This window comes from Pleurodeles waltl, chromosome 2_2 (genome assembly GCF_031143425.1).
Source record: "Pleurodeles waltl isolate 20211129_DDA chromosome 2_2, aPleWal1.hap1.20221129, whole genome shotgun sequence".
Classification (NCBI taxonomy): domain Eukaryota; kingdom Metazoa; phylum Chordata; class Amphibia; order Caudata; family Salamandridae; genus Pleurodeles; species Pleurodeles waltl.
Genome location: NC_090439.1, coordinates 115,245,115 through 115,269,418, shown reverse-complemented (window position 1 = coordinate 115,269,418; position 24,304 = coordinate 115,245,115). Strand labels below are relative to the sequence as shown.

Here is a 24,304-nt window from a genome sequence, read left to right as displayed (position 1 = left end):
TTCTACAGTTCCAGCTACAAGAATTGCAGGCAGTACCTTTGTCCAAGGAGAGGTCTATACGCCTGCAGTTCTTTGTTAAAGGAATCCTTGTGATCACTCAGTAAAAAACACCTACAGATTAAAACTTAAAAAATAAGGCTAGGAGTATAATAAGGCAAAAGTTCATTTGGCACGCACACATACGAAAAGTAAAAGCATAGCACACAACAAAATCAAGTAAAAGTAAAAAGAGGGTGCACAATAAATCCCTTACTCGTCAGGAGGCGTGTCCGCTTCAGCGTCCGCATTTATGCCCCCGGGATCCCCAAACAATAATTGAGTCAGCCGGCAACTAGACCGCTGACTCAGATGACACTCAAAATGGCCGCCAAATAAAAAAAAAAAAACACTGAAAGCGAGGCAGACTCTAACAGACCCAAACCTCAAATGGCGAGTAGCAAGATCAAGGAAATGCTGGTCGGCAACACGCCGAAAACAGGGTGAGAAAATAAAATCACTCAGTAAAAAACACCTACAGATTAAAACTTTAAAAATAATGCTACGAGTATAATAAGGCAAAAGTTCATTTGGCACGCACACATACGAAAAGTAAAAGCACAGCACACAACAAAATCAAGCAAAAGTAAAAAGAGGGCGCACAATAAATCCCTTACTCGCCAGGAGGCGCGTCTGCTTCAGCGTCTGCATTTATGCCACCGGGATCCCCAAACACTAACTGAGTCAGCCGGCAACTAGACCGCTGACTCAGATGACACTCAAATTGGCCGCCAAATCAAAAAGAAAAACGCCGAAAGTGAGGCGTGCTCTAACAGACCTAAACCTCAAATGGCGAGTGGCAAGATCAAGGAAATGCTGGTCGGCAACACGCCGAAAACCGGGTGAGAAAATAAAATCACTCAGTAAAAAACACCTACAGATTCAAACTTAAAAAATACGGCTATGAGTATAATAAGGCAAAAGTTCATTTGGTACGCACACATACGAAAAGTAAAAGCACAGCACACAACAAAATCAAGTAAAAGTAAAAAGAGGGCGCACAATAAATCCCTTACTCGTCATACTCGTACTAGTCATAACAGTGCTAAAAGATTTGAATTTTAAAGAACAAGACCAGTCCTGTTGTATTTGCAAATGTTACCCTCTCTCCAAGTCTGCTATCCTCTTCCTTCCTTGTAAACTAGCGCTATCAAAAAGAAGTTATTCTTGGATTCCTACATATTTCATGTTTTTTAACAAAAAGGAACATTTTTAAGTAGTTATGGTTTTAAATTTTAAGAAGAATTCATGAGGTACTTATCTTCCCTTTTTATGTGTGCTTTTATGGTTTATTTAAAGGTAATTATGATAATGATGATGACTTGTCCTAGTTGATAATAAACCCAGAGTATCATTCAAAAATGATAAAATTTCCAATATTCTAAGTTAGACTCTAGATCTGCCATATGTAAGAGACAGTTAGCATAAACTGGATTCTATCATTATAGGAGCTTACCCTCTGCATCCACCCTAAATCCTCTAACAAAGGTTTTTTTTTTAATCCAACCCATCAGTGGCTATAATGCAAATGGGAATAACAATGGTGAAACATGGCCCCTTTCAGACTGAAAACACCTGATAGAACAACATCCACCTTCATCTGGGCCACCAATGAAGTGTGTAGCAACTGAGATAAAACTTCTGATTGAAAACCTACTTTTTCTAAAGTCATAAACATACATGGGTGGATAATTAATCGAATCAAAAATCTTTGTGGGGTCCAAGGAATGAATCACCACAGGTTCACTTACATTTTGTGCTTACGCCAGAGTTCCGAAGGGGCACCTGATACTTGGTCTTCTAAAACAGTTTAACGTGAACTTTGATTGACTTGGTTGTACCACCATATTTATAACCTTATCAATCTTTTTTTTTTAGCATTTTTCATTGCCACTTTATTAATTAAATTAGTCTAAAGGGAATAAATCTGGGTTAGATTTCTTCGCCTTATCAATTAGAACCATCATTGTGGCTAGTGGAGGGGGGGGGGGGCACAGTTAGAGGCATTCCCATGCTGAAGTACACCAATCACTTCTGATATTTCCTCCTCTAAGAGGTCCCCATCCAGTTCTATATTAACATGCATAGAGAGTGGAGAGGTTTTTAGCTCACTAATGAAATCCATCACCTCTGTTCCATCTCCAGTCACTTTTGTGTCCTAAAAGAAGCAAAAGTAGCAGGCAAACCTCTCTGCTATACCTTCATTGTTAGTAAACGTCCTACTAGTATTAACTACTGACATACTATTAAATGCAATAACCTTTCCACCTAACCACGCCAATAATTCAATGCCGTGTTTAAACTTCATAAAGGTTATGTTGTTTAGATATACAAGTTTCTCTCGCCTCATTATCAGCAAGTAATTAAATTTCATCTTTTTGATAGATCAGACCACTTGAAATAGCCATGACACTGATGCCTCCCACAGTAACATTTAGACACCACTGATCCAATATTTCCAATAAAAAACATTGATGTAGTTTGCATACTTTATGGACAAGCAGTTTATCTTTTATTTCTAATGCATTTTGCTTCCACCCCTCTAACATTTTTAATCTTGCTAGACAAAAGCATTGTCCGTGCTGGCAAGTGGTCAGAGACCTGTCTGGCCAGGACTCTTGTGTCTCTACCTAAATACTCTGAATCAAGGCAGAAGTATTTCCAATAGAAGATTTTTCACCAGTGGAGGATAACTTGCCAGAGATTCTGTAACTTCCCCAGAGTATTTGATGCTGGGGGAGAATCTTCTAGAGAAGGATTTACCACTTCCTCCAGAAAAGAAGAAGTCAGCGCTCACTAAATATTTTGTATCATATTAATTGATGCATCAAACTCTTATCCCAATAAACAATCTAATACAAAAAAAACTCAAGAACTTACCACAGAGTTAAGAGGAAAATTAATACCTATGAGGGAGGCCATCAGGGGGGCAACATCAGCCTGGAAAACAAACAAAATACTATACGTCAGAGGGTTTGTTGTTTTTCAGATGTATTTACATGCTTGCATTAACCAATCATAATAGAGAAAACTCCAAATATGTACTATCTGACAACAAAGGTAAATAAAGGTAACTAATAAAGGGTGTAATGAGGGGTGTTGGAAATTCTAAACAACTGTTGTGTTTCCTATAATGAACAATACAAAGTTCAGGAGCGCACATCATTTAGTGGATGTAGAAAATTGGATTCTCAGTACTTTAATCTCCTTTTTAAGTCCAGTACAGCTGAAACACGTCTTGTGAAATATAGTTAGTTCCCCTAACAGTTTTCATGACAAATGCTCTGCCTATTACCCTAACCTTCGCATCCAATTTATACACATTACAGTTTGTGTCCTTTTTTATTATTTATGCTACTATTTATCACTCCAGATATGCAAACCTCTGGTATGAATGCAATTGTTTTCATGTACTAATTTCAAACTATCAGCTATTTTCTTTCTGCAGGATTTGAAATTAGGGAAGATCTATAGGGAATGGAAAAAGGAATGTCTCTGCAAAAACACATTTGAGGAACAACCTGCAGAAATTAAATTAGCTGGTAAAAAGGACTGTATGCAGATACCATCATTGATTCCACGAGGACTTGGTACTAGAAAGGGGTTAGCCAAAAACTGGTGAATGCCACTATTGCCAACCTCTCAAATTTTCTGCCTCTTTTAGTTCTTTTGATGGCCAAGCTCATACCAACTATGCCACCTGAGAACACTCATGGTATGGCGTCTGCTGGGACCAGTGGTGTCAAAAGACCAATTTTTCCAATGTCATATACAGTTTGAAAGGAGAAAACTCCAATACATCATTTTAGTAAGGTTTTTTTTGTTTTCCAAAAAAGAACACCCACGTTGAAGTTTGCCTCTGGAACATTACAAAAAATATTGGCTAGTTGATCATGCTACCATGTCAAGACGGACTAGCTAAAGAGCGCATTGAGAATGAGACCAGTGAAGGGGTCAGTAGTCAAGAAGCAAGTGATTAAGTGGCCGACGGATGAATTCTGTAGGTAAGAGCAATTACACACAAAAAAGAGAAAAGATTAATGCAAGAGTGCCCAAAACGGAAACACCAACCTGCAAACAATCCCTCACCAAGGGAACCAATGTGAAACTCACTAAACAGGCAAAGGAGTCCTAGAGATACAGAACTGGAGGCTGGAGGGTTTGGCCAGGAGTGGTTCCCGCAGGGAAGAAACCAACAGCATTCCCACCAAGTTACCAATGACTGGCTGAGGGTAGGGTCAGCTTGAATGTGGCCTGACCAGCAACATCAAGGCCTGCAGGAGACAAGTAACCAACTGCTAGAGAGAGAGAGAAAGAATCGAAAGAAAGAGAGAGAGAAAGAAAAATAATAGAAAAGAAAGGGAAAAAGGAAGAAAGAAATAACGGGAGAAAGAAAGAAAGAAAGAAAGAAAGAAAGAAAGAAAGAAAGAAAGAAAGAAAGAAAGAAAGAAAGAAAGAAAGAAAGAAAGAAAGACAAAAGAAAGAAAGAGAGGAAGGAAGAGAGAAAGAAAGAGAGAAAGAGAGAAAGAGAGAAAGAGAGAAAGAAAGAAAGAAAGAAAGAAAGAAAGAAAGAAAGAAAGAAAGAAAGAGAGAAAAAAGAAAGAAAGAAAAAAAGAAAGAAAGAAAGAAAAAAAAAAAAAGAAAGAAAGAAACAAAGAAAGAAACAAAGAAACAAAGAAACAAAGAAAGAAAGAGAAATAAAGAAATAAAGAGAAAGAAAGAAAGAAAGAAAGAGAAAGAAAGGAAGAAAGCAAGAAAGAACAAGAAAAAAGAAGAGGACTGAATCTGGAACCAAGAGCCAATCATTTGTCATGATTAGCTGAGCAGCCCAGTATTAAATGTGCATGTTTGCCATACTCAAACCACCATCATGAAAGGACTGAGTGCATTTGTCAACATTGACCAGGGGTTGCCTACCTTCCTACAAGAAAATATGGGAAAGCACATGCTTTTTGTCAAAGAACTGCCCAGGGATATCATAATGGTAGTTCTGAAGAACAAAGAGAAGATGTGTAAATTGTAACCATTTGAAACTAGGCAACCTTCTCCACAAAGGTGAATGGAAGAGCACTCCAAATTGGAAGGTCCCTTTGTAAATTCTCCAGGAGAGTGATGCTGGTGCGCTCCAAGCACAATACAAGATCAACAAAAACATGTACTCATACCGGTGGGAATACACAGTTTAGATTTAAAGTGAGTCTTTAAATTCCCCTCCTGTATATGGGCAATGACCGACATATCCATTGCTAGTGGGTTGTTAAGTCTTCCTCCTGCATACAGACAATGGCTGACTTATCCAGTTCACAGTGAGTCCAGATACCTCCCCATAAAGATATAATACCTCCATCAACTGCTGGCCTTCCACCATGGGTTGGGAAGCAAAAGGAGCATTTCATCAGTGTAGAGTGATTCCTGGTCTTCAACACCTCTCTTCCACTGAAATCCTTGAACCAGGCCGTCTCTCTTTATCCACCATGCCAAATGCTGTATCACAAGTAAAAAATCTTAGGGTTCATGGGGGAAGCCTTGCCTCGTGCTGCTCTTTATCTAGAATAAGGCAGACAAGGAACATTTCATACAGACTCAAGCCCAAGTCTGGAAAGACTTTGACATATTCCAAAAATCAGGGGCCAAAGTTCATCCTCTGAGGAACCTTTAGAGAAATCCCCAGTAAAGGAAGTCAAAGGCATTCCAAAGTCCACCCTGTCAGGCAACTGGGACTGAAATAACCCTGGGCACGGGTAAAGGGCAATATGCACTTGTCTAAAACAATGTTGCATGAATCTAATCTGGTCCGGTTGATATGGTAGAGATGATAAACTTAAGCAATTTAGTTGCAAGAACCTTGACCTCTATACTGATAAACGAGGAGGGATGGTAGGAGTTCCAAAGGTTTGGAAGCAGCCCTGGCTTCAGCAGGACTGAGATTGTAGCTCCGCAGAGATTATCTGCAAGGGAGCCATACTGCATAGCCTCATTAAACATATAATGAAAGTGGAGAGTCAAGAGAGTGCCCTGTTTCATAAAGAGTCGAATAAGGAAGCCATTGGGACCACGCACCTTACTAAACTGCATACTGCTAATCGTTTCTGGGATTTCTTTCTCTCTCAGCATGAGGTCCAGACATGGGTACTGTGCTTGCTATGCCACCAGTTTCAAGCTAGCCTGGCTGATGAGGGGTGATACCCCGAAACCGGTCCCGAGATGCTTGTTTCTCCACCAGGAAGGAACTGGCCTGGCAATTCGGGCTGGACTGTTCCCATGGGGAGCAGGTTCAAGACTGATTTGCATATGGCTGGTTCCAAACTGGAATGGCATGGAAGCAAAACAATGATGGCTTTAACCCAGACCTGTGACTGGAGGTTAGTGTTTGATTTGTTCCATATTCTGTCCATCATCTGTTCTTTTTGTATACATCAAATATTATATCACTATTAACATAATCATTACAGTCTCTGAAATTGCAAATAATTCCTCTTTTCTGACAGCATACGTAGAGCCTTGTTTCTATATCGAACCACTGCAAGGATTACTGCAGCCTTTCAACTACATTTAGTAACAATATGAACATGCATTGCTAGTGAGTGGAATCAGAACACATTTACATTCCGACGCTGCTCCAAGGTGGACCACAGGCTTGCCCAGATGAGTGCAATACCCAGTGAGGAGGCATCCATGACCATGGTAGCCTGCACTTGAGGAGGGCTGAACTGATGGCCAACCTCTAGACTGGAGAGGTACACCCACTAGTGCAAATCCGAGTGCCATCTGGAACACCTGTACCTAAGCCAATAGCCACCCATAGTGAGCCACTGCCATTCCAACCACGTTTGGATGGCCCTCATCTACCATCTGACATTCAGAATTAGCAGGTTGCACAAGGGCATCATGTCTCTAGCTTCCTGATGACGTTCAAAAGCTCCAGGGAATAAAATGGCAGGCTGCATGGTGATGGTAGGATCCAAGCACCAAATGCCAATACTATGTGGATCCGATACAGACATTCGCTTGCAGCCCTTACAACAACGTTTTAAGCATGAGACTTTCAGAGGAGCCATCCAACCTAGTTGCTGTTGATGCTGAGGAATTCTATTTTGGTGAAATAGCAAGAGGGAGCTCTGGGCTGTGTCAAAGAGGTGCGGAAAAACAGGAACTGACATAAGTGTGCAGGTTGGCACCTACAATACATTGGTAGCATCACAAACTGAGCCACCAGCTGTAACCTGGCAGAGCTGGAGATCTACTGCTGGGGAAATGCTTTTCAGGACCAATCTAACACCAGGGAAATATTGTTAAGGTGAGTGATCTGCAGGAAAATGTATCCATCAGAGGGTAACAGTACAATAATGTAAGCTTTACAATCAGAGATCACTAAGACATTTAATTAGGATAGAACTCTGAACAAGTAACATGGCACGTTAACATTTCTTTGCTACTTGTGGGGTTTTTACTAGGATAATTTGTGGGTTTGCAGGGGTATCCGTGTTTGTGTGACATATTCTCTTCAATAGGTGTAGGTGTGTGTGTGCGCAAACGCAATATGATACTAGTTGTCTATTTGCCTATGAATGTAATCTTTTACACCAATGATCCTGCCCTGGAAGATTGTTGGTGTCACAAAGTGGATAATGCAGGTAGGGCAGATATATGCCCCCTATCTGTGCTGCTCCGAAGAACCCCGGACAGTTTAGGACCAATGCAGTCAAATGGACCCATAGAAGAGCCGAGTGGGCAAATGAGGGTTATGCCTAGTCCTTCACCTCCCAAACCGCCATAGAGGACTGGCCACAAATGTAGACTTATGGAGGAGGACAAATGTTAGAGCACCCTTCGATTTAGGTTAAACGAAATAAGTTATATATTAATATAAGTGATTCGGAAATTAGAAGTATACCAATAATAATGATCTTTAATTAAAAGTTGAAAAAGGTGTCATCTGGGTCATATTAAAATTTGCCATAGTTATTTATTTCACTGTATAGTATACGATGAGTATTTTTTTTGCAAATGTACGTGTTAATTAGGTTACAACGTGCACGGAAGTGGGCGAAACGAACAAGGTCTTACAATAAATCAAAGCAATTGCTTTTATTAATTTAAGATAAAAATAAAAATGTGAATGGCAACACAAAACTACTTTCACATTCTCCTGCAAGTAAAAATGTGAGCGATCACATCCTGCGTGACAGCCAGGTCAACTGACTATTTGCAACCACTGTTCCCACCTGGCTGGCAGAGTAAAATTACATAATCTTTTTTTGGAAAGGTTTAGACAGAATTGCATATTCTAAGAAACAATATTGTTTAAATAAAAGCCATGGCTTTATAGACGCCCTCCACTCGAGATCAAGTGGAATGTGGTTGGGATACTGCACTCAAGATATTAAATTGTTTTTAGTGACAATAAACCATAAACCGATTCCAAAACATGTCAGTTGTTTTTTTCAGTTTTTAAAGTCCACATGAGACTTCAGTCGAAATGATCTCTTCTCGCACCATGAATCATACCCATGAAACAGAAATAGAATTTTAAAAACAACCTCAAACGCCAACAAAGAGCAAGATGCCGGGACGCGCTCGTGCCGCGACACAAGGAATCAATGCGGCCTGGCACACACGGGTCCCGCAGGGGCAGCTCATGCTCCGCTCGGAAACAGAGGGAAACTGAAATAGCAGTTGGTGTGCTCACTAACTCAGAGATGCTTCTTGTTATTGAAAAGCACCAGAAGAGCTGTGAGAATAGTCAACCACAGGAATAAAAATGCACCAAGAAAAGACAGAATTTAAGCAACTTAATGGACATGGCACAAGAGGCCAAGTGATACAGCGAAGCAAGAAACTCGAGAGTCTCAGGGACCTGGGCATGGAAAGCTTTTTGCATTCTAGGTAATGCAGAAAGAGGTAGGTGAGCTGAATGATGCTAAAGTATGTGCTTGCAAATACTCTACAAGCTAGGTAAACTGGCAAGCCAATTTTATGCATGTCCGAGGGATGTTTTTGGGGACCCATCTGTTCATGGAAACGGCTTAATTCACACGTATATCCTTGGACTAGGCCCAGTTCTCGATCTGGAGGGTGTACCCCTCTAAAGATTTCTCCAAGGCTTGGCAAGGTAACGCTAATTGTCCGGCCAAATCCATAAAAAAATCAGAAGCACAAACAGCTTGTTCCTCCCAGAGGGGACACAGCCAGGAAAATAGGATAATTTCGGATATTTATCCAATCCTTAAATCCATGCTTAGCAGTGAGGATCGCTCAGTTCACTCACTAGAGGTGGGCAATGACATCATAAAGTGCTGTGACATCCTATTCAGCTTTTGTGCTGGACAAGTAGCACATGAGCAAGGAAATAAGAACTCTCACTTAAACATTCTATCTTTGGCCATAGAGAGTTTTAGTAAAAACTAAAAAATGGGTGTCAGTAACAAACATACACAATTGTAATCCTTGGCATTTCAAGAAAAAATATTTATCCTATAAGAAATCTGACTCGCGTCCTTGACACTGAATTCTCATGAAAACCCTAAGCTAATGCTGTCTCCAATATCATCCCATTTCTGATTCAACTTCTGTGTACTTCAACAGGTTAAGCATTATGACTTCCTAGAATTGGGTATTCATTTATTTGACTTATGTCAATCAAACCTCCTTTTTCCTCTTAGTGCTCCACAAAAGAGCACAACGGATTTATACAATTTACAAATACAACTCAACAATACACCACAGTTCACCCTAGAGAACCTGGAATGAATACAGCTAACCACCCTTTCAAGCCTCCGCCCAAACATGTGCTCAGTGGAACTGGCGACCATGGCTTTGCAGGATTTATTCTTCAAACACCAGAGGTATTCAAAGGCTTAAACCTAGAGGTTTTATAAATAAGAATCCTTCAGGACGCAACCCTACTATTGACTGACAAACTACTTTGTGACGGAGACTGGGAATGCACAGGAACTTCAATGGTCAGTACCTTAACCCCAGTCTCTCCTGCCTTTATGTACTGGCCATCAAAACAAAGTCACTTTATACACAGAGGACTCCGTACTATAACACATGAGATTATGGAGCAGATAAATAAATGACAAATTAATCATCTGGATAAGCGCCGAAACGGACACAGGCAATTTTGTCCAATCAATCAATACACAGGATCCAAATTTAGGATTCTGTAGCACAAAAAACACACAGTAACTGGCCTTTCTGGACATTCCGATTATAACAAATCATGGTATACGTACTACAGACGTTTATACCAAGCCTATGAATTACAACATCCTCATACACTTTGACAGCTATCATCCCAGAGCACAGAGTTAAAGTGTTGCCTATGGACAATAATTACATTTGAGAGTGAACTGCAATGACATTGGGATTTTTTGGTACAGGCCAATCACTTAAATAACCAACTGCTGGATGTGAAATATCTGACCAATATGATGAAGAATGCCCCAAAAGTTCCACAATTAATTATGGCGATCCTTTCCTTGAAACAAATACTACATTTTCCCACAACATATTGGCATGCGTGACAATGTACACAACAAAGTCTAGTGCACCTCTTCTGCCATCCCCAACTGCAAAAACATCACTCATGCTCTGGTAACATCTCACTTTGACTACAATAATGCTTTTTAACTTGGTTTCCCTCGCTATCTCCTGCAGCATCTACACATTATTAAAAATGGCTCAGCCTGACTCATCGTCACCCTACCTACCTCTGCACCGATCTCTTTATATTTTGGGGACCTTCAAGGATTCCTATCAAGCATGGCTCCAGATTTGAAGCCTAATGCCTAGTTCAGAGCTCTCTACAGCATACGTACTGTCTAAATTAAGAAAACATTTCAGCACTATCTTGTTCTCGCTGTCTTCATTCTTTATCCGTTATCATCACAGTGGTCCCTCTCCATCAAAAAATCGTGTATGAGAGTGTCCCTTCTGTCACTTAGCTGCAAAGCTCTGGAGTTCACTCCTTTTTCTGTTGAATCCCTTTTAGATCACCCTGCATTCCAAAAAATCTCAAAACTCGTTTCTTTCTCCAATCTGACTAAATTTCCTGAAATCTGTCTCAGTTTCCATTCCTCTCTGCTATCACCAGAACGCCCTTCAGGCATTTGTTGCCTTTCACATAACAATGAAGAGAACTGTCAATGACACAGGGCAATATTACATTCAGACAAAAATTACAATAAACAAATCTTCGCTAGAACGTGTGGATGTCTTATAAGAGACCCTGTAGGCCAGACAAGGCTTCAACACAAACCTCTACCTGATCTACACAGTGGTATTTACCACCAGTGGTAAGCCACTGCTCAAACGGCAATTGTAGCATATGCAGATTTACCAGTGTAATAAGGGAAACTGATCAAGGTGCTAACAATGTATGAGGACTGTGTGACCATACAAAATGTAATTTAAAAAAACTACAACCTATTTGATCTCTTGCCCCTGTGGCCTAATATATTTGGGCATGACCACTAGAAACATCAAAATTCATACAGGAGAACACTGAAGTGATATAAGTTGCCAACATTGTACCAACAAAATTACTGAGCACTTTCTTGAAAAAAGACACAATGAGAAGTACTTGGACTTACAACAGAAAAACTTATCTCATCTCATCCGATCAACTTTTATACAAGGGGATATTATTTACCAAGGCACAAGAGCCATTCTTCAAACTTAAAACACAAATGATAACACCCAATAACCTCCCTTTGTAAATGATACAGAATTTACTACGAGCAGATACCTTTACTATGGATTGTTATCTGATTATGACTGAATGAGCACAGATATGGTCCATAACGTGGTCACCATCACAACTGACCTTACAAAACAACTAACATCCAGATACCTTTTTCTACAAGTTTGGGTGGATAGCCCACATTGTTTTATCTATGGGAAATAAGATATTGTATCTCAAAGTATTCCTTACGTGTTTAATCTATGGGGGCACCTCACATGATAAATGACCTATCTCTGAGGAAGGGTCTTTTTCCCACACGTGAAACAAAGTAAAATAACATTGAGGCCTAGTACAGGCTATCCAACTACATACTCCCACCTAAACAACATGCTGTATGGCTATTACACAGTATGAACTGGCTGTGCACCAATAAAGTTCTTCAACATACAATGAAACACCCAGGGGGTCTATAGTTTAAGTTGAGTGATGTACCACAACAGCAAGTGTAGCATCACACTGCGAGGCAGGAATGTGCACACACCTCAGGACAAGACAAACTAGTACGCATAAATTGGGAGGACTGAGAAGGTACACCTGTGGTAAAAACAATGGTGTAGCCACTCTTACTATTGAATGACACAATTAGTTTCTCCTCGTACAGTCTCTTGAGAAAATCAGCATTCTCATAATGGTAAACACGTCCAACCCTCATTTATGGCCAAAGGCTCCTTCCTTCTAAAATAATTAAGACTTTGGAAGCAAAACAGTGTAAATTGCACTTTGCAGTCCATTCAGAAAAAGGTTTCACTTCCTAAAAAACACAAGACAAGCCTAAATCGAAATGAAATTTGGAATCATAAGGCAAGATTTGGCTGCCATGTCTACTTTTTAAAGTATTTCTATCAAAGTAAAAATGGTAAGCATGGCTCTTTGAAATAGATTCTGTGGCATATCTTGGCTTCAGATAATGGTGATAAAGAAACTCCATTAGTGCAGTTTGGCTGTACATAGCAATTAAAGATTTAAGGGTTAAGAAGGTGTGAGAATTAAATGACACATATAGTCAGGGTTATTCACAAAGTCAACTCATATGTATGAGTAACTTACACTAGTATGTTTTACTTTTGCATTTTTTGAGTCGCTTAAGTACTCTTGTCTATTCACAATTTAAAAGTGTAAAGTTACTCAAAAGCGTAGACTTCCATGTCTCAACCCCCTAAAATATGAGGTGGAGCCATCTTTACAAATGTAAGTCACTACTGCCAAAAAGGTGCAGTACTAGGTCCTGAACTACACATGGTCAACCACTAATTCTGCAAAATCTTCCCATAGGAAAATAATGGAGACAGATACTTAAAATAGAAACCCATAAGAAATAATGTTAAATTAAATTAATTTATATTGGCTTTAAAAAAAATACATATTACCTACTTGGGTTAGCCCATAGGTAGTTATAGTTAGCAACAACTTTTCCCATACACACAATGCTTTTTGTTTTGCTAATAACAATGGCACCGTTTGATGAATCTTCTTCACAGAATTTTCCAAAAAGGTGCACTTCTCTGGCTAGCTGTACATGGAAAGTTTTGGGTGATCCTTCAAGCAGAAGCTAAGAAAAAGGGGTGTGGGTCCCAAAATGCTTCCTCCCCTATTTCTATGGGGATTTTGCAATATTTAGACACAGATACAGATCATGCTTTTGTGATTTGGTGTAAATCTATTCAGTAGTTTTGGAGTTATTAAAGAAAAAAAATACTGAGGGACGCGGACCCTTCGCTGGTCCGTGGGTACTGCGAGTACCCAATGTGGAAAAAAATACACCCACTCACACATTATACCCACGTCGTGCATAGCCACAGGCCGTGCACAGTGTGGGGTTGGGTGCATGTGAGGGGGATGGCCGCAGGCCAGGCCCAGCACCTAACCCGTGCAACAAATGGGCGAAGGCCAAGCGTCGCAGTTGTTGGATTGATGTACGGTATTTATTTATATATTATGTTATGTTAAAAAATAGAAATTTACTGAAAAAAAAAAAAAGGTTACAGGGACGTTATAGTTAGGTTCACGTTTTACCCATACAAAATCATAGAAATTCAGCAGTTATAGTTATAGTTATATTTATCTGAAGAAACTATAACTTGTGCAGGAAAGTAAATTTAGGCTGTGAGTTATAATTTCTTAACATAACTATAACTCTAAGTATAACTATAACTTCTGAATCTTTATAGTTTTGAGTGGGTTAAACGTGAACCCAACTATAATGTTCTTGTAACCTTCTTTTTAGTGAATGTGTGCGTGTGTGTGTGTGTGTGTGTGTGTGTATATATATATATATAGAGAGAGAGAGAATTATTTTAGTTTACATGGATTTTGATAACCTGTTTTAATTGATTTTAATAACCTGTTTTAATTTCAAAGTATTTTTTTTTACAAAATAAATTATTTTAATTTACTTCTATACATGTCTTCTTGTTATTTGTAATACATAATAAATGCATCTAAACATATGAATTTAGGTGGGATTTTTTCATATTTTTTTTTATTGTAATTTAATTTAATGTATATTTATATACAATAAAATAAATATTTGCTGTCTGCATGGAGCTCCCCAAAGCACGCCATTACAGAGGTGGCGTGCTATGCTGACAGAGCACTTCAGCCATTACATCCACAAAATCCAAAGAGTATATGCTCACTCACGACCAACACAAGGTGCAAGCTAAGGATTTATTTCAAACAGCAACTCTTGACGCATTTCATTCAACATAGGCCTTGATCAAAATTAACAACTCTTGACAACGTTTGGCTGGCATGGGCCTTGATCAAAGTGATAGAAATAGAAAATAGATGATTAAAAAATGGGAAAATAGAAAATAGATGATTCAATTTTTTCCACAAATATAAATCCAATATTTATTCATTTTCAATGAGTAATTTTATTTTAATTAATAATTTTCATTTAACACTTTTTGCTTTAATTTAAGAACACAAACACTTGCACGAAAGGGCCACATTCTCCACTTTAGTTTGATATATCAGAGTGCCTTCGTTGAGTGCAAAAAACAGAATGCAGGAAATAAATATTGCATGCAAGAGTTGGTGACAAGACAATGAGAGGAACTGATCAAAGATATCTAGATTAAATAGTATAAGGCATTTGGGTTGTAGATGGCACAAGTGATTCATAAATATGTTGCTGTCTGTGCCTGTTTAATAAATGCAGCCCAATGGGTGGCGTACATTGATTCAGTTTATAGAAAAGGCTTGTGAGAGGTGAGGGTCTCTGATGTGTCTTGTCCAGTAAATGGTGTTCTTTTAGAGAATATCATGGTGAAAGCTATCAAACAGCTAAATAGGCAAGTTAAACCCTGATCGGTTCCAGATGCCAGTTGCCTCCCTGTATCATTCCAGATTTTGGGCTGGCAGTATGGTACTTTAAAAAAAAGAAATTACTAGAGCCTTTAAGATTCCATATTCCATATATCCCATTCTTGAGGAGGTGGCCATTTAGTCTGTATTTTTAAGAAACGGTGTAAAAATTATTCCAGGCACCTCCATATTTATTGCTTCTTGGACAGTGACAGCAAAGGTTTTTGAATGGTTCAGTCCAGATTGCACCTTAGCACTTAACCCCTTCTGTGCCGAGGACGTAATGGTTACGTCCTGCGGCACAGTGCTGCTGTGCCCAGGACGTAACCATTACGTCCTGGGCACCCAGCCCAGAGGGAGCGCTAGCGCTCCCTCTGTGGGCTTCCTCCCCCACCCCCCCAAGTCAGGAATGGGAGGGGAAGCCCTTCCCATTCCACCCCTGACCCCCCCCCACCCCCTTGTGACGTCAGCGCGCGAGCGCTCGCTGACAATCACAATGCCTCCTCCTTCGCGCTGGAAGCTCAGCTTCCAGCGCGATGATCGGAAGAGAAATGCAAAGCATTTCTCTTCCGATCACCGGGAGGAGGCAGAGAGGCTTCAAAGGGAAGGAAATGTATTTCCTTCCCTTTGAAGTCTCTCTCTGCGTTTTGGCAGCTGGATTGTAAAGCAATCCGGCTGTCAAAACGCCCACTAGACACCAGGATGTCTTTTTTATTTATGAAACTGACAAAAGGGAGCGACCCCTTGGGCAAGGGTCGCTCCCAGGGGGGGCATTTCTTTTGAAGGCCTTTTCTGAAACCTCTAGGCACCAGGGATAATTTTTATTTTTTTTGTTTAGTTTAGTTTTTGTTTTTTGAGGTGGGGAGCGACCCCTTAGGCAAGTGTCGCGCCCCTAGGGGGCAAATTATATTTAGGCCATTTCTGCCCCCCTTGGGGGCAGATTTGCCTACTTTTATAAGGCCAATCTGCCCCAAGGGGGGCAGAAACCACTAGACACCAGGGAGTTTTTTGTTTGTTTGTTTGTTTTTCACGTAAGGGGAGCGACCCCTTAGGCAAGGGTCGTTCCCCTGGGCGGCAAATTTATTTTAGGCCATTTCTGCCCCCCCTGGGGGCAGATTGGCCGATTGTAGGTCAATCTGCCCCCAAGGGGGGCAGAAACCACTAGGCACCAGGGATCTTTTTTTTGTGCCGTCACGCAAGGGGAGCGACCTTGTAGGCAAGGGTCGCTCCCCGGGGGGGTGGGGAGGCAAATTTATTTTAGGCCATTTCTGCCCCCCCTGGGGGGCAGATTGGCCTATTGGTATTAGGCCGATCTGCACCCAGGGAGGGCATAAACCTCTAGGCGCCAGGGCAAATTGTTTTTTTGAGTTTTTTTGTTTGCCATTAGGCAAGGGTTGCTCCCCTGGGGGGCAAATTGTATTTAGACCATTTCTGCCCCCCTTGGGGGCTGATTGGCCGATTTTAGGTCAATCTGCCCCCAAGGGGGCAGAAACCACTAGGCACCGGGGATTTCTTTTTTGCCGCCAATGTCACGCAGGGGGAGCGACCCCAGAGGCACAAATTTATTTCAGGCCATTTCTGCCCCCCCTGGGGCCGGCTGAGCTAGAGGCCAAAATCCACAGGTAGGCACTGTTTTCTATGAAAAAATGTGATGTGTCCACGTTGTATTTTGGGCCATTTCCTGTCACGGGCACTAGGCCTACCCACACAAGTGAGGTATAATTTTTATTGGGAGACTTGGGGGAACATAGATTAGCAAAACAAGTGTTATTGCCCCTAGTCTTTCTCTACATTTTTTCCTTCCAAATATAAGAGAGTGTGTAAAAAAGACATCTATTTGAGAAATGCCCTGTAATTCACATGCTATTATGGTCACCCCGGAATTCAGAGATGTGCAAATAACCACTGCTCCTCAACACCTTATCTTGTGCCCTTTTAGGAAATACAAAGGTTTTCTTGATAGCTATTTTTCACTCTTTATATTTCAGCAAATGAATTGCTGTATACCCGGTATACAATGAAAACGCACTGCAGGGTGCAGCTCATTTATTGGCTCTGGGTACCTAGGATTCTTGATGAACCTACAAGCCCTATATATCCTCGCAACCAGAGGAGTCCAGCCAACGTAACGGTATATTGCTTTCGAAAATCTGACATTGCAGGAAAAAGTTACAGAGTAAAACGTAGAGAAAAATTGATGTTTTTTTACCTCAATTTCAATATTTTTCTTTTTCAGTTGTTATTTTCTGTAGGAAACCCTTGTAGGATCTACACAAATTACCCCTTGCTGAATTCAGAATTTTGTCTACTTTTCAGAAATGTTGCGATTTCTGGGATCAAGCATTGGTTTCATGCCCATTTCTGTCACTGACTGGAAGGAGGCTTAAAGCACAAAAAATCGTAAAAATGGGGTATGTCCCAGTAAAATGCCAAAATTGTAAGACCCTAGTGCATTGCAAATGCTTGTTCTCACTAGTACAGGGTTATTTGTTGGCACTTAACTTGAATACAACTGAGTTCATAACTTTTGGAAAGAAAATGTGTAATATTGATTGGTTTATATACAGGTTTAAAGTGGAAGTAGTAAACAACATACCCTTCATCAGGGGCAGAGTTAACGCTACAGTAAATTGTTTTTTTTTATTTTTCCATCTGGAGAGTATCAGAAGAGAAGCTTAAGCAGTCTACGGTTGGTTGAACAGTCGATATTGCAGTCTTGTGGAACTGACTACTGAGAGTCAATAAGCGCCAGTTTCTCCCATCATGCATCTCCAGTTCATAAGGGAAGCCATACACTAAATTAAATTACACTGAAGGCGTAGTAAGTAAATAATTGTTTAATCTGAGATAAGCAACACTCCAAGCTCTTTTGGGTTTAGTAATGGGTATAACCCACTGTGGTGCACTAGCTAAAGATGCGTGCCTATTATATTTTGCCCATCTATAGGGGCTGGACCAGGGCCCGCTTTAGCGCTTGTGGTGACAAGTGCAACAGTCTTAGTTGGATCCCCCCATATGAACTCCTTCTCCACAGGCTCCCTCTCTATCACCCTCCAACAATGCACTTCATCTCTCCATAGCCCCCCTCTTAAAAGTATTTCATTTGATTTATAGCACCACTCATACTAGTGTAGGGTGTCAGAGCACTTTACATTGCACCCACATTATACAGAGACAATGAATCATACGTGTGTAAATCAGTCACATAAAACAATGAGTATTACAAGTTGTAGGACACAAGTCATCCATATTAGTAGGCAGTATATTTTAAGAGAGCTTAGTCTGGAGCACCAAAACCTGGATTTAAAACTCACCACAGTGGGTGTGGTTAGCTTTACTAAAAAGAATGTATTTCTATTCAAATGGAACCCTTTTTAGCAACATGATGATAATGGAAGACTGGAAAAAACATAACCTTCTAACCTATGCCATGCAGTTTGTATTTAGTTCTTTGGTGACTGTTCATAGCTTACTGTGCTATATTAGGGTTGTAATCTATGAACAGAAGTAACAAAAGGATCTCTACGACAAAAAAGTAACCCACTGAGATACCTATGTAAAATACAGTTCTGTGATCATCATGGTACACTTTCTTGGCAACAGGCATATTAACTCTCTGCGCTATATTATGACTTGAAACGGCCACTAGACGAAAATCTGATCTCTCTCTAGCAGATACATTAATCACCAAAGTTATCTTGAAATTTTTATTGTTGCTCGGAAACTGCTGGACAAACAAGGCACTCTGCAGCAGTTGCTTTGAAGATTTCATAACACAGCACCCCCACACCTTGATGCCTGGTGCGATGGCACTGGTCGCATCGCCCTAAAGCCGGGACTGGCCTCAACAAATTCTGCATTAGGCTGTTTATGAGAAAACATATCCAGAGAGACAGTTGAGAACTCAATGTAGTCATTTTAACAAGCACACAGAGAAATTGATAAAATATTGTCTTACTCTTAGTGATATCTAAATTGATCCTCTAGTAACTCACACAAGCATTAAAAGGGGGGATCAAAAATAATATAAAGTATGGGAGCTTCAAGGAGGACTGCTAGTGTCAGCGACCAAAACTTCTTAAACTGTATTCATCTCCTGCATACTGCTACATTAAGGCCCTCATTACAACTTCAGCGGTCTTTCACATCGACCGCCGAAGCCAGGGGCGGCAGAAGACCGCCAAATTACTAGTACTGAGGGATTTTCACCACAATTTGATGGAAAATCCTTCAGCAGTTGTGCTGGCAGTGGTCGGCACAGAGGAGGATCCAGAGCCGTCACCACCACGTCACAAAGACTCCCCGCCGTATTCCGATCTGTAATACAGCGTGGCGGTGTCCCGATGGAGGGGCGCTGCAGGCGGTGGAAGCTCGGGGTCCCATTTCCTGGCAGACTACCTCCTCGCCGAACAAGGTATGTCAATCGTACAACAGAGAGGGAGGTGGGAGGTGTTGTGTGTGCGTGTGTGACTGGGTGTATGACTGTGTGTGTGAATGTAAGTGTGTATGCGTGTGTGAATGGAAGTGTGTATGCGTGTGTGATTGTTGAAGTGAGTGCGTGTTGGTATGTTTGTGTGAGTCTGTGTCTGTTGGTGCGAATGAATGCGTGTATGTATGCGTGTTGGTGAAAACGTGTGTGTGGGGTGCATGTGGGTCTGTGTCTGTGGGGAGGGGGTGCTGTCATGGAAGGGGGGCAGGGTTTTCGGGAGGGGGTGCTGTCATGGAAGGGGGGGTGTTGGGAGGGGGGTGCTGTCCTGGAAAGGGGGTGGGTGGGTCAAGGAACCGAATGGGGGGGTTGGGGGAGTCATCTGCTGGCGACAGGAAAGGAATTTCCTGTCAATGGCAGCCATTCTGCCAGGCTTTTCATGAAGGTGCTACTGCCGCGGAAACCCTGGCAGACAGGCGACTCGTGATACTGTCAGCGGTCTTCAGTGGACAGCCGGCCCAGAGGTGCTGACCTCCGGCCCGGCTGTCCTACCACCCTGGCGGTACCAGTGAGGATGTGGCGGTTTGGCAGAGGCCAAACTGCCACACTCGTAATGTGGTGGTCTTCACTGCCGATCCGTCGGCGGTGAGACTGCCACCGCAGCCCTGGCGGTCTTCGGACTGCCAGGGTCGTAATGAGGGCTTAATTCTTGACCGCAGCGATATTTAATGGATCTGACAAGTCCATCTATCAACGCAGATGTAAGCAGTCACATAATTACGAATACATTAAATCTTGACGATCTATCAAGGCAGCTAAAGATACGTGCAGACTGGGGAGATAAACACTTGTTCCTCCTGCTGAATCTATCCAAGGTTGCTGCACTTCAAGAAACAAAATGTTGAGTCCAATTGTACCAGAACTGTACATGCATCTACGCAATTCTATTGGGCTGGTCAAATTTACCAATCAAACAATAAAATCGATTGTAAAAATCAAGAATTTCCGACAGTCTATGAGTGTATATTTGAGTAACTATGTTTACACTCAAACTGACACATTCAACAATTCAAACAATAGTTTGATAGGAAGGCTAATACGTAGCTTTAATTCTTGCAATCATGTTTTCTATATTGTTATGTTTAAGACACTTACATTTATCCCTTTAATGTTCCGAAATAGTTTTTTTTATTTAATGTATTGTTTGCTTTTGATATGTTTGCCATGATTTGGCTGTAACCCCAAAATGCAATAACATTTAACGTAACCTAAGGCAGGAGATATCAAAGTAGTCTATCACACTTGGAAAAATGGCTTGATGTTGTGGGGAATTGTGGAATTGACAAAAGGGTATTTAAATAAATTATTCTCTTTTCTGATTACTTTTTTAAGTTAATTGGTATCAAGCTGTGCTTCAATGGAAGAACTACAGCTTTGCAAAGATGGATGGCCAGAATGCAGTGACAAGGGGACTGAGTCATGTTTCATTTGAAACCCACACCAAAGGCTATTTATTGGTAAGTGCCAGTCATGTTTGGAGTGCAGCCTTGGAGATTGACATATAGGCCACTCCTCCCCCCAAAAATAAATTCGGCCCAGAAGCTGGAGTTCCCTTGCTTTAAAATCACTTGGGGAGGGGGCGGGTGGCACAACCACACGCCATTAGAATGAAAGCAGTCCTAAGGGATGGAGTCCCCAGGGCCTTAAAATGACTCTGGGAGAGGGGCTCCACGCCCCCTACGAAAAAAGAATGCTTTTTCCGACTCCTCGGACCCTGGCCCACCGCTAGAATGGCTTATATTTCAAAAGGTAGGGAGCCCATAATTACTTTTTGACAGGACCATGGATCCATTTGTACATTTTAAAAAAACTGATCCCCCTGCTGTAGCGGAGTCTAATTTTGCTATGGATAACTGCGTAGGGGATATGTGTTTTGGGATGACCACCTCCCCCACACACACCTACCCCTCACCAATTTTCTATGCTGCCGCATACCAGATCACCCCTAAACTTTTCAGGAAGGAGCTGAGGTGAGTCTTTTTTTAAATGTTTTCTGATGATCTGTCAATCTGTTCTATAATAGAAAACCAAAGAGTCCATTTCCTATGGAAACATAGTCCTAAATGGGTAGTACATATATGGTGTACAGAGAAAAATTCAATCACAGTGGTTATTTTGAACACGAAATATCGTATCGTAAAATTTGAGGAATCAGTTTTTATTCATGAAATAACAAGTATGGCGTTCTCTTCAGATCAGAGATGTTTTTGTACATGTACTCAGTTTAACAGGGATATGGTTTAGACAATGCACTCAATATTAGATTTATTATTTAGAGACAAGATGACGGTATCAGTTTTTTAAATCCGGAGGAGACTTCGATGAAAGGGCTGTAATCACTCTAGGCATTATTTCCGTGACATTCAAGAAATGGAACAAAAAAAGACACCAAAAAGATGCAAGATGCCGAACTGTGCTCTCAAGCGGCGCTACAATGAATCAATGCAGCCTGGCATACAAGCATCCCGCGGGGGCAGCTCATGACACGCTCGGGAACTGTGGAAAATAAAACTAAGAGTTGATGTGTTCAATAACTCAGAGATGATTCTTGTTATTGAAAATACAGGCCAAGGCACCAAATGGGATCATAACATCTGCTTGCAGACGTGCTGGAACCAAGTGCTGTGAATATATAATCTATCTTGCCATCTTCCCAATTACATTCCAGATGTCTATTTCGCAAAACTAGACAAGTGAAGGATAGCTTCAACAGGAAAGGCCCAACTTTTTTTACAGATTTTTTTTAGCAACAAAGTAAAACAAAAAGCAACCAAATGTTTGGGACAGTACACCACGACAGCATCCATGAGAATGATCAGTATAACATTCAGCAGCCGTGCACATCGGCAAACACAACTACATTTATAACTTTTCTGCTTCGTATCTTTGTATTTACAGACTTCCTTTGCTAACCAGTGACTATGTCCGCATAATTCTAACTTAATCTCTCGATATTGGCGCCAGTCCTCCAGATTTGATGGGGTTTCTATGGCACCCTGTAGCTAGGTAAATAGGCCTCTCAAGACTGATACACTGGTCAAGTTATTTTGCCATACTGCCAGTGTAGAAGGGCTCGCCTCCTTCCAGAGCTTTGTCTCTTTTCTTTATGAGGAACCCAGCCAAGGGAAGGCCATGTAGTATCCATTTGAGCATAATCCACATTTTTATGTAGAATGGTAATCTTGGGCTCTACGGGCTATCTCCAACCCAACATTGTGCCCAAAGAGGAAAGCAACCCTTCCCAGAAAGGAGCTATCACCCTGCAACTTCCTACTGAGCGAATGAAATCTCCAGTATGTGAAGTGCATCTCAGGCACAGCAGGAAAGACTATCACGCCACACTTCTTCACAGCGTGTCTCGTGTAAGGTAAGTATGATGTAGGAACTTTAGCTTCCTACATCAATAAGAATGGCTCAACTTCATTTGCTTTAAATCAGCTAATCAATATAAAAGATACCACACTATCTTATTCTCCACCAAATCTACATCTAAGGGCAGCCTGCAAACATTTCATAGAACTGAATAGAAGATAGTTTTTTGGTGCCACATGTTGTCTCTGAGCCCCAGTGCATCAATTTCTGAGTCCTATATCAGCTGACAGAGTTCTGACAGCAGCTTTCTCCTGAAAGATATCAAGTTGCAGGCAGCTCACTCCTCTGAGGTAAGTTGTAATGATGCATTGGTGTAAGGGTCAAGGAGCCAAGGGAGAGTGATAGGTGATAAGCTACTAAGCAAATAATCTTAAGTGGCTATTTAAATGTCAATGAGGAAAAGGTTTACTCAGATGGGAAAGTAATGGAAATATACTTTGACAAATACCCTTGATAGTGGGAGGTGCCATGAAAAATATTCTTGGAAGAGCTCCTGGCAACAGCACACAAGAAACCTTTACCCACATGATGGGGGTGAATAATCAGACTCTGTCATATTTGAGGTATTGGCAAATGAAGAACCTTTAGCACGTGAGCAGGAAAGACCAAGGCGCATCTGGTTTGTGACAACATCCAACACGGAAGAGCAAACTGACTCACTAAAGATTGTCCGCCACCAGGCAGTCTTGAAGGGGGGTTAGTCTGGAATCCAGGCTCAGAGAAAATAACAGTGAAATAAAAAATAGATTTGAGACATATGAGCATAACCAGAAAAATATCCAGGAAACCTGTTGATCACTGTAGGAAGTTGGCTCTGTATGCACTATTTCAAAGTAAGGAATAGTATGCACAGAGTCCAAGGGTTCCCCTTAGAGGTAAGATGGTGGCAAAAAGAGATAATACTAATGCTCTATTTTGTGGTAGTGTGGTCGAGCAGTAGGCTTATCAAAGGAGTAGTGTTAAGCATTTGTTGTACATACACACAGGCAATAAATGAGGAACACACACTCAGAGACAATTCCAGGCCAATAGGTTTTTGTATAGAAAAATATATTTTCTTAGTTTATTTTAAGAACCACAGGTTCAAATTCTACATGTAATATCTCATTTGAAAGGTATTGCAGGTAAGTACTTTTGGAACTTTGAATAATCACAATAGCATATATACTTTTTACATAAAACACATATAGCTATTTTAAAAGTGGACACTGCAATTTTCACATTTCCTGGGGGAGGTAAGTTAATGTTAGTTCTTGCAGGTAAGTAAACCACCTACGGGGTTCAAATTGGGGTCCAAGGTAGCCCACCGTTGGGGGTTCAGAGCAACCCCAAAGTTACCACACCAGCACCTC

General features: G+C 41.0%; 1 protein-coding gene across 2 annotated transcripts in view; it reads right to left on the bottom strand.

Annotated features, from left to right (window-relative positions):
- Positions 1–24,304, bottom strand: part of PIGN (phosphatidylinositol glycan anchor biosynthesis class N) — a 988,499-nt gene that overhangs the window by 724,369 nt on the left and 239,826 nt on the right. For both annotated transcript variants that reach the window (XM_069219499.1, XM_069219500.1), the window contains one exon: positions 2,917–2,976. In XM_069219499.1, the coding sequence (XP_069075600.1) occupies positions 2,917–2,976 (60 nt within the window). The remainder of the gene's footprint in view (positions 1–2,916; positions 2,977–24,304) is intronic.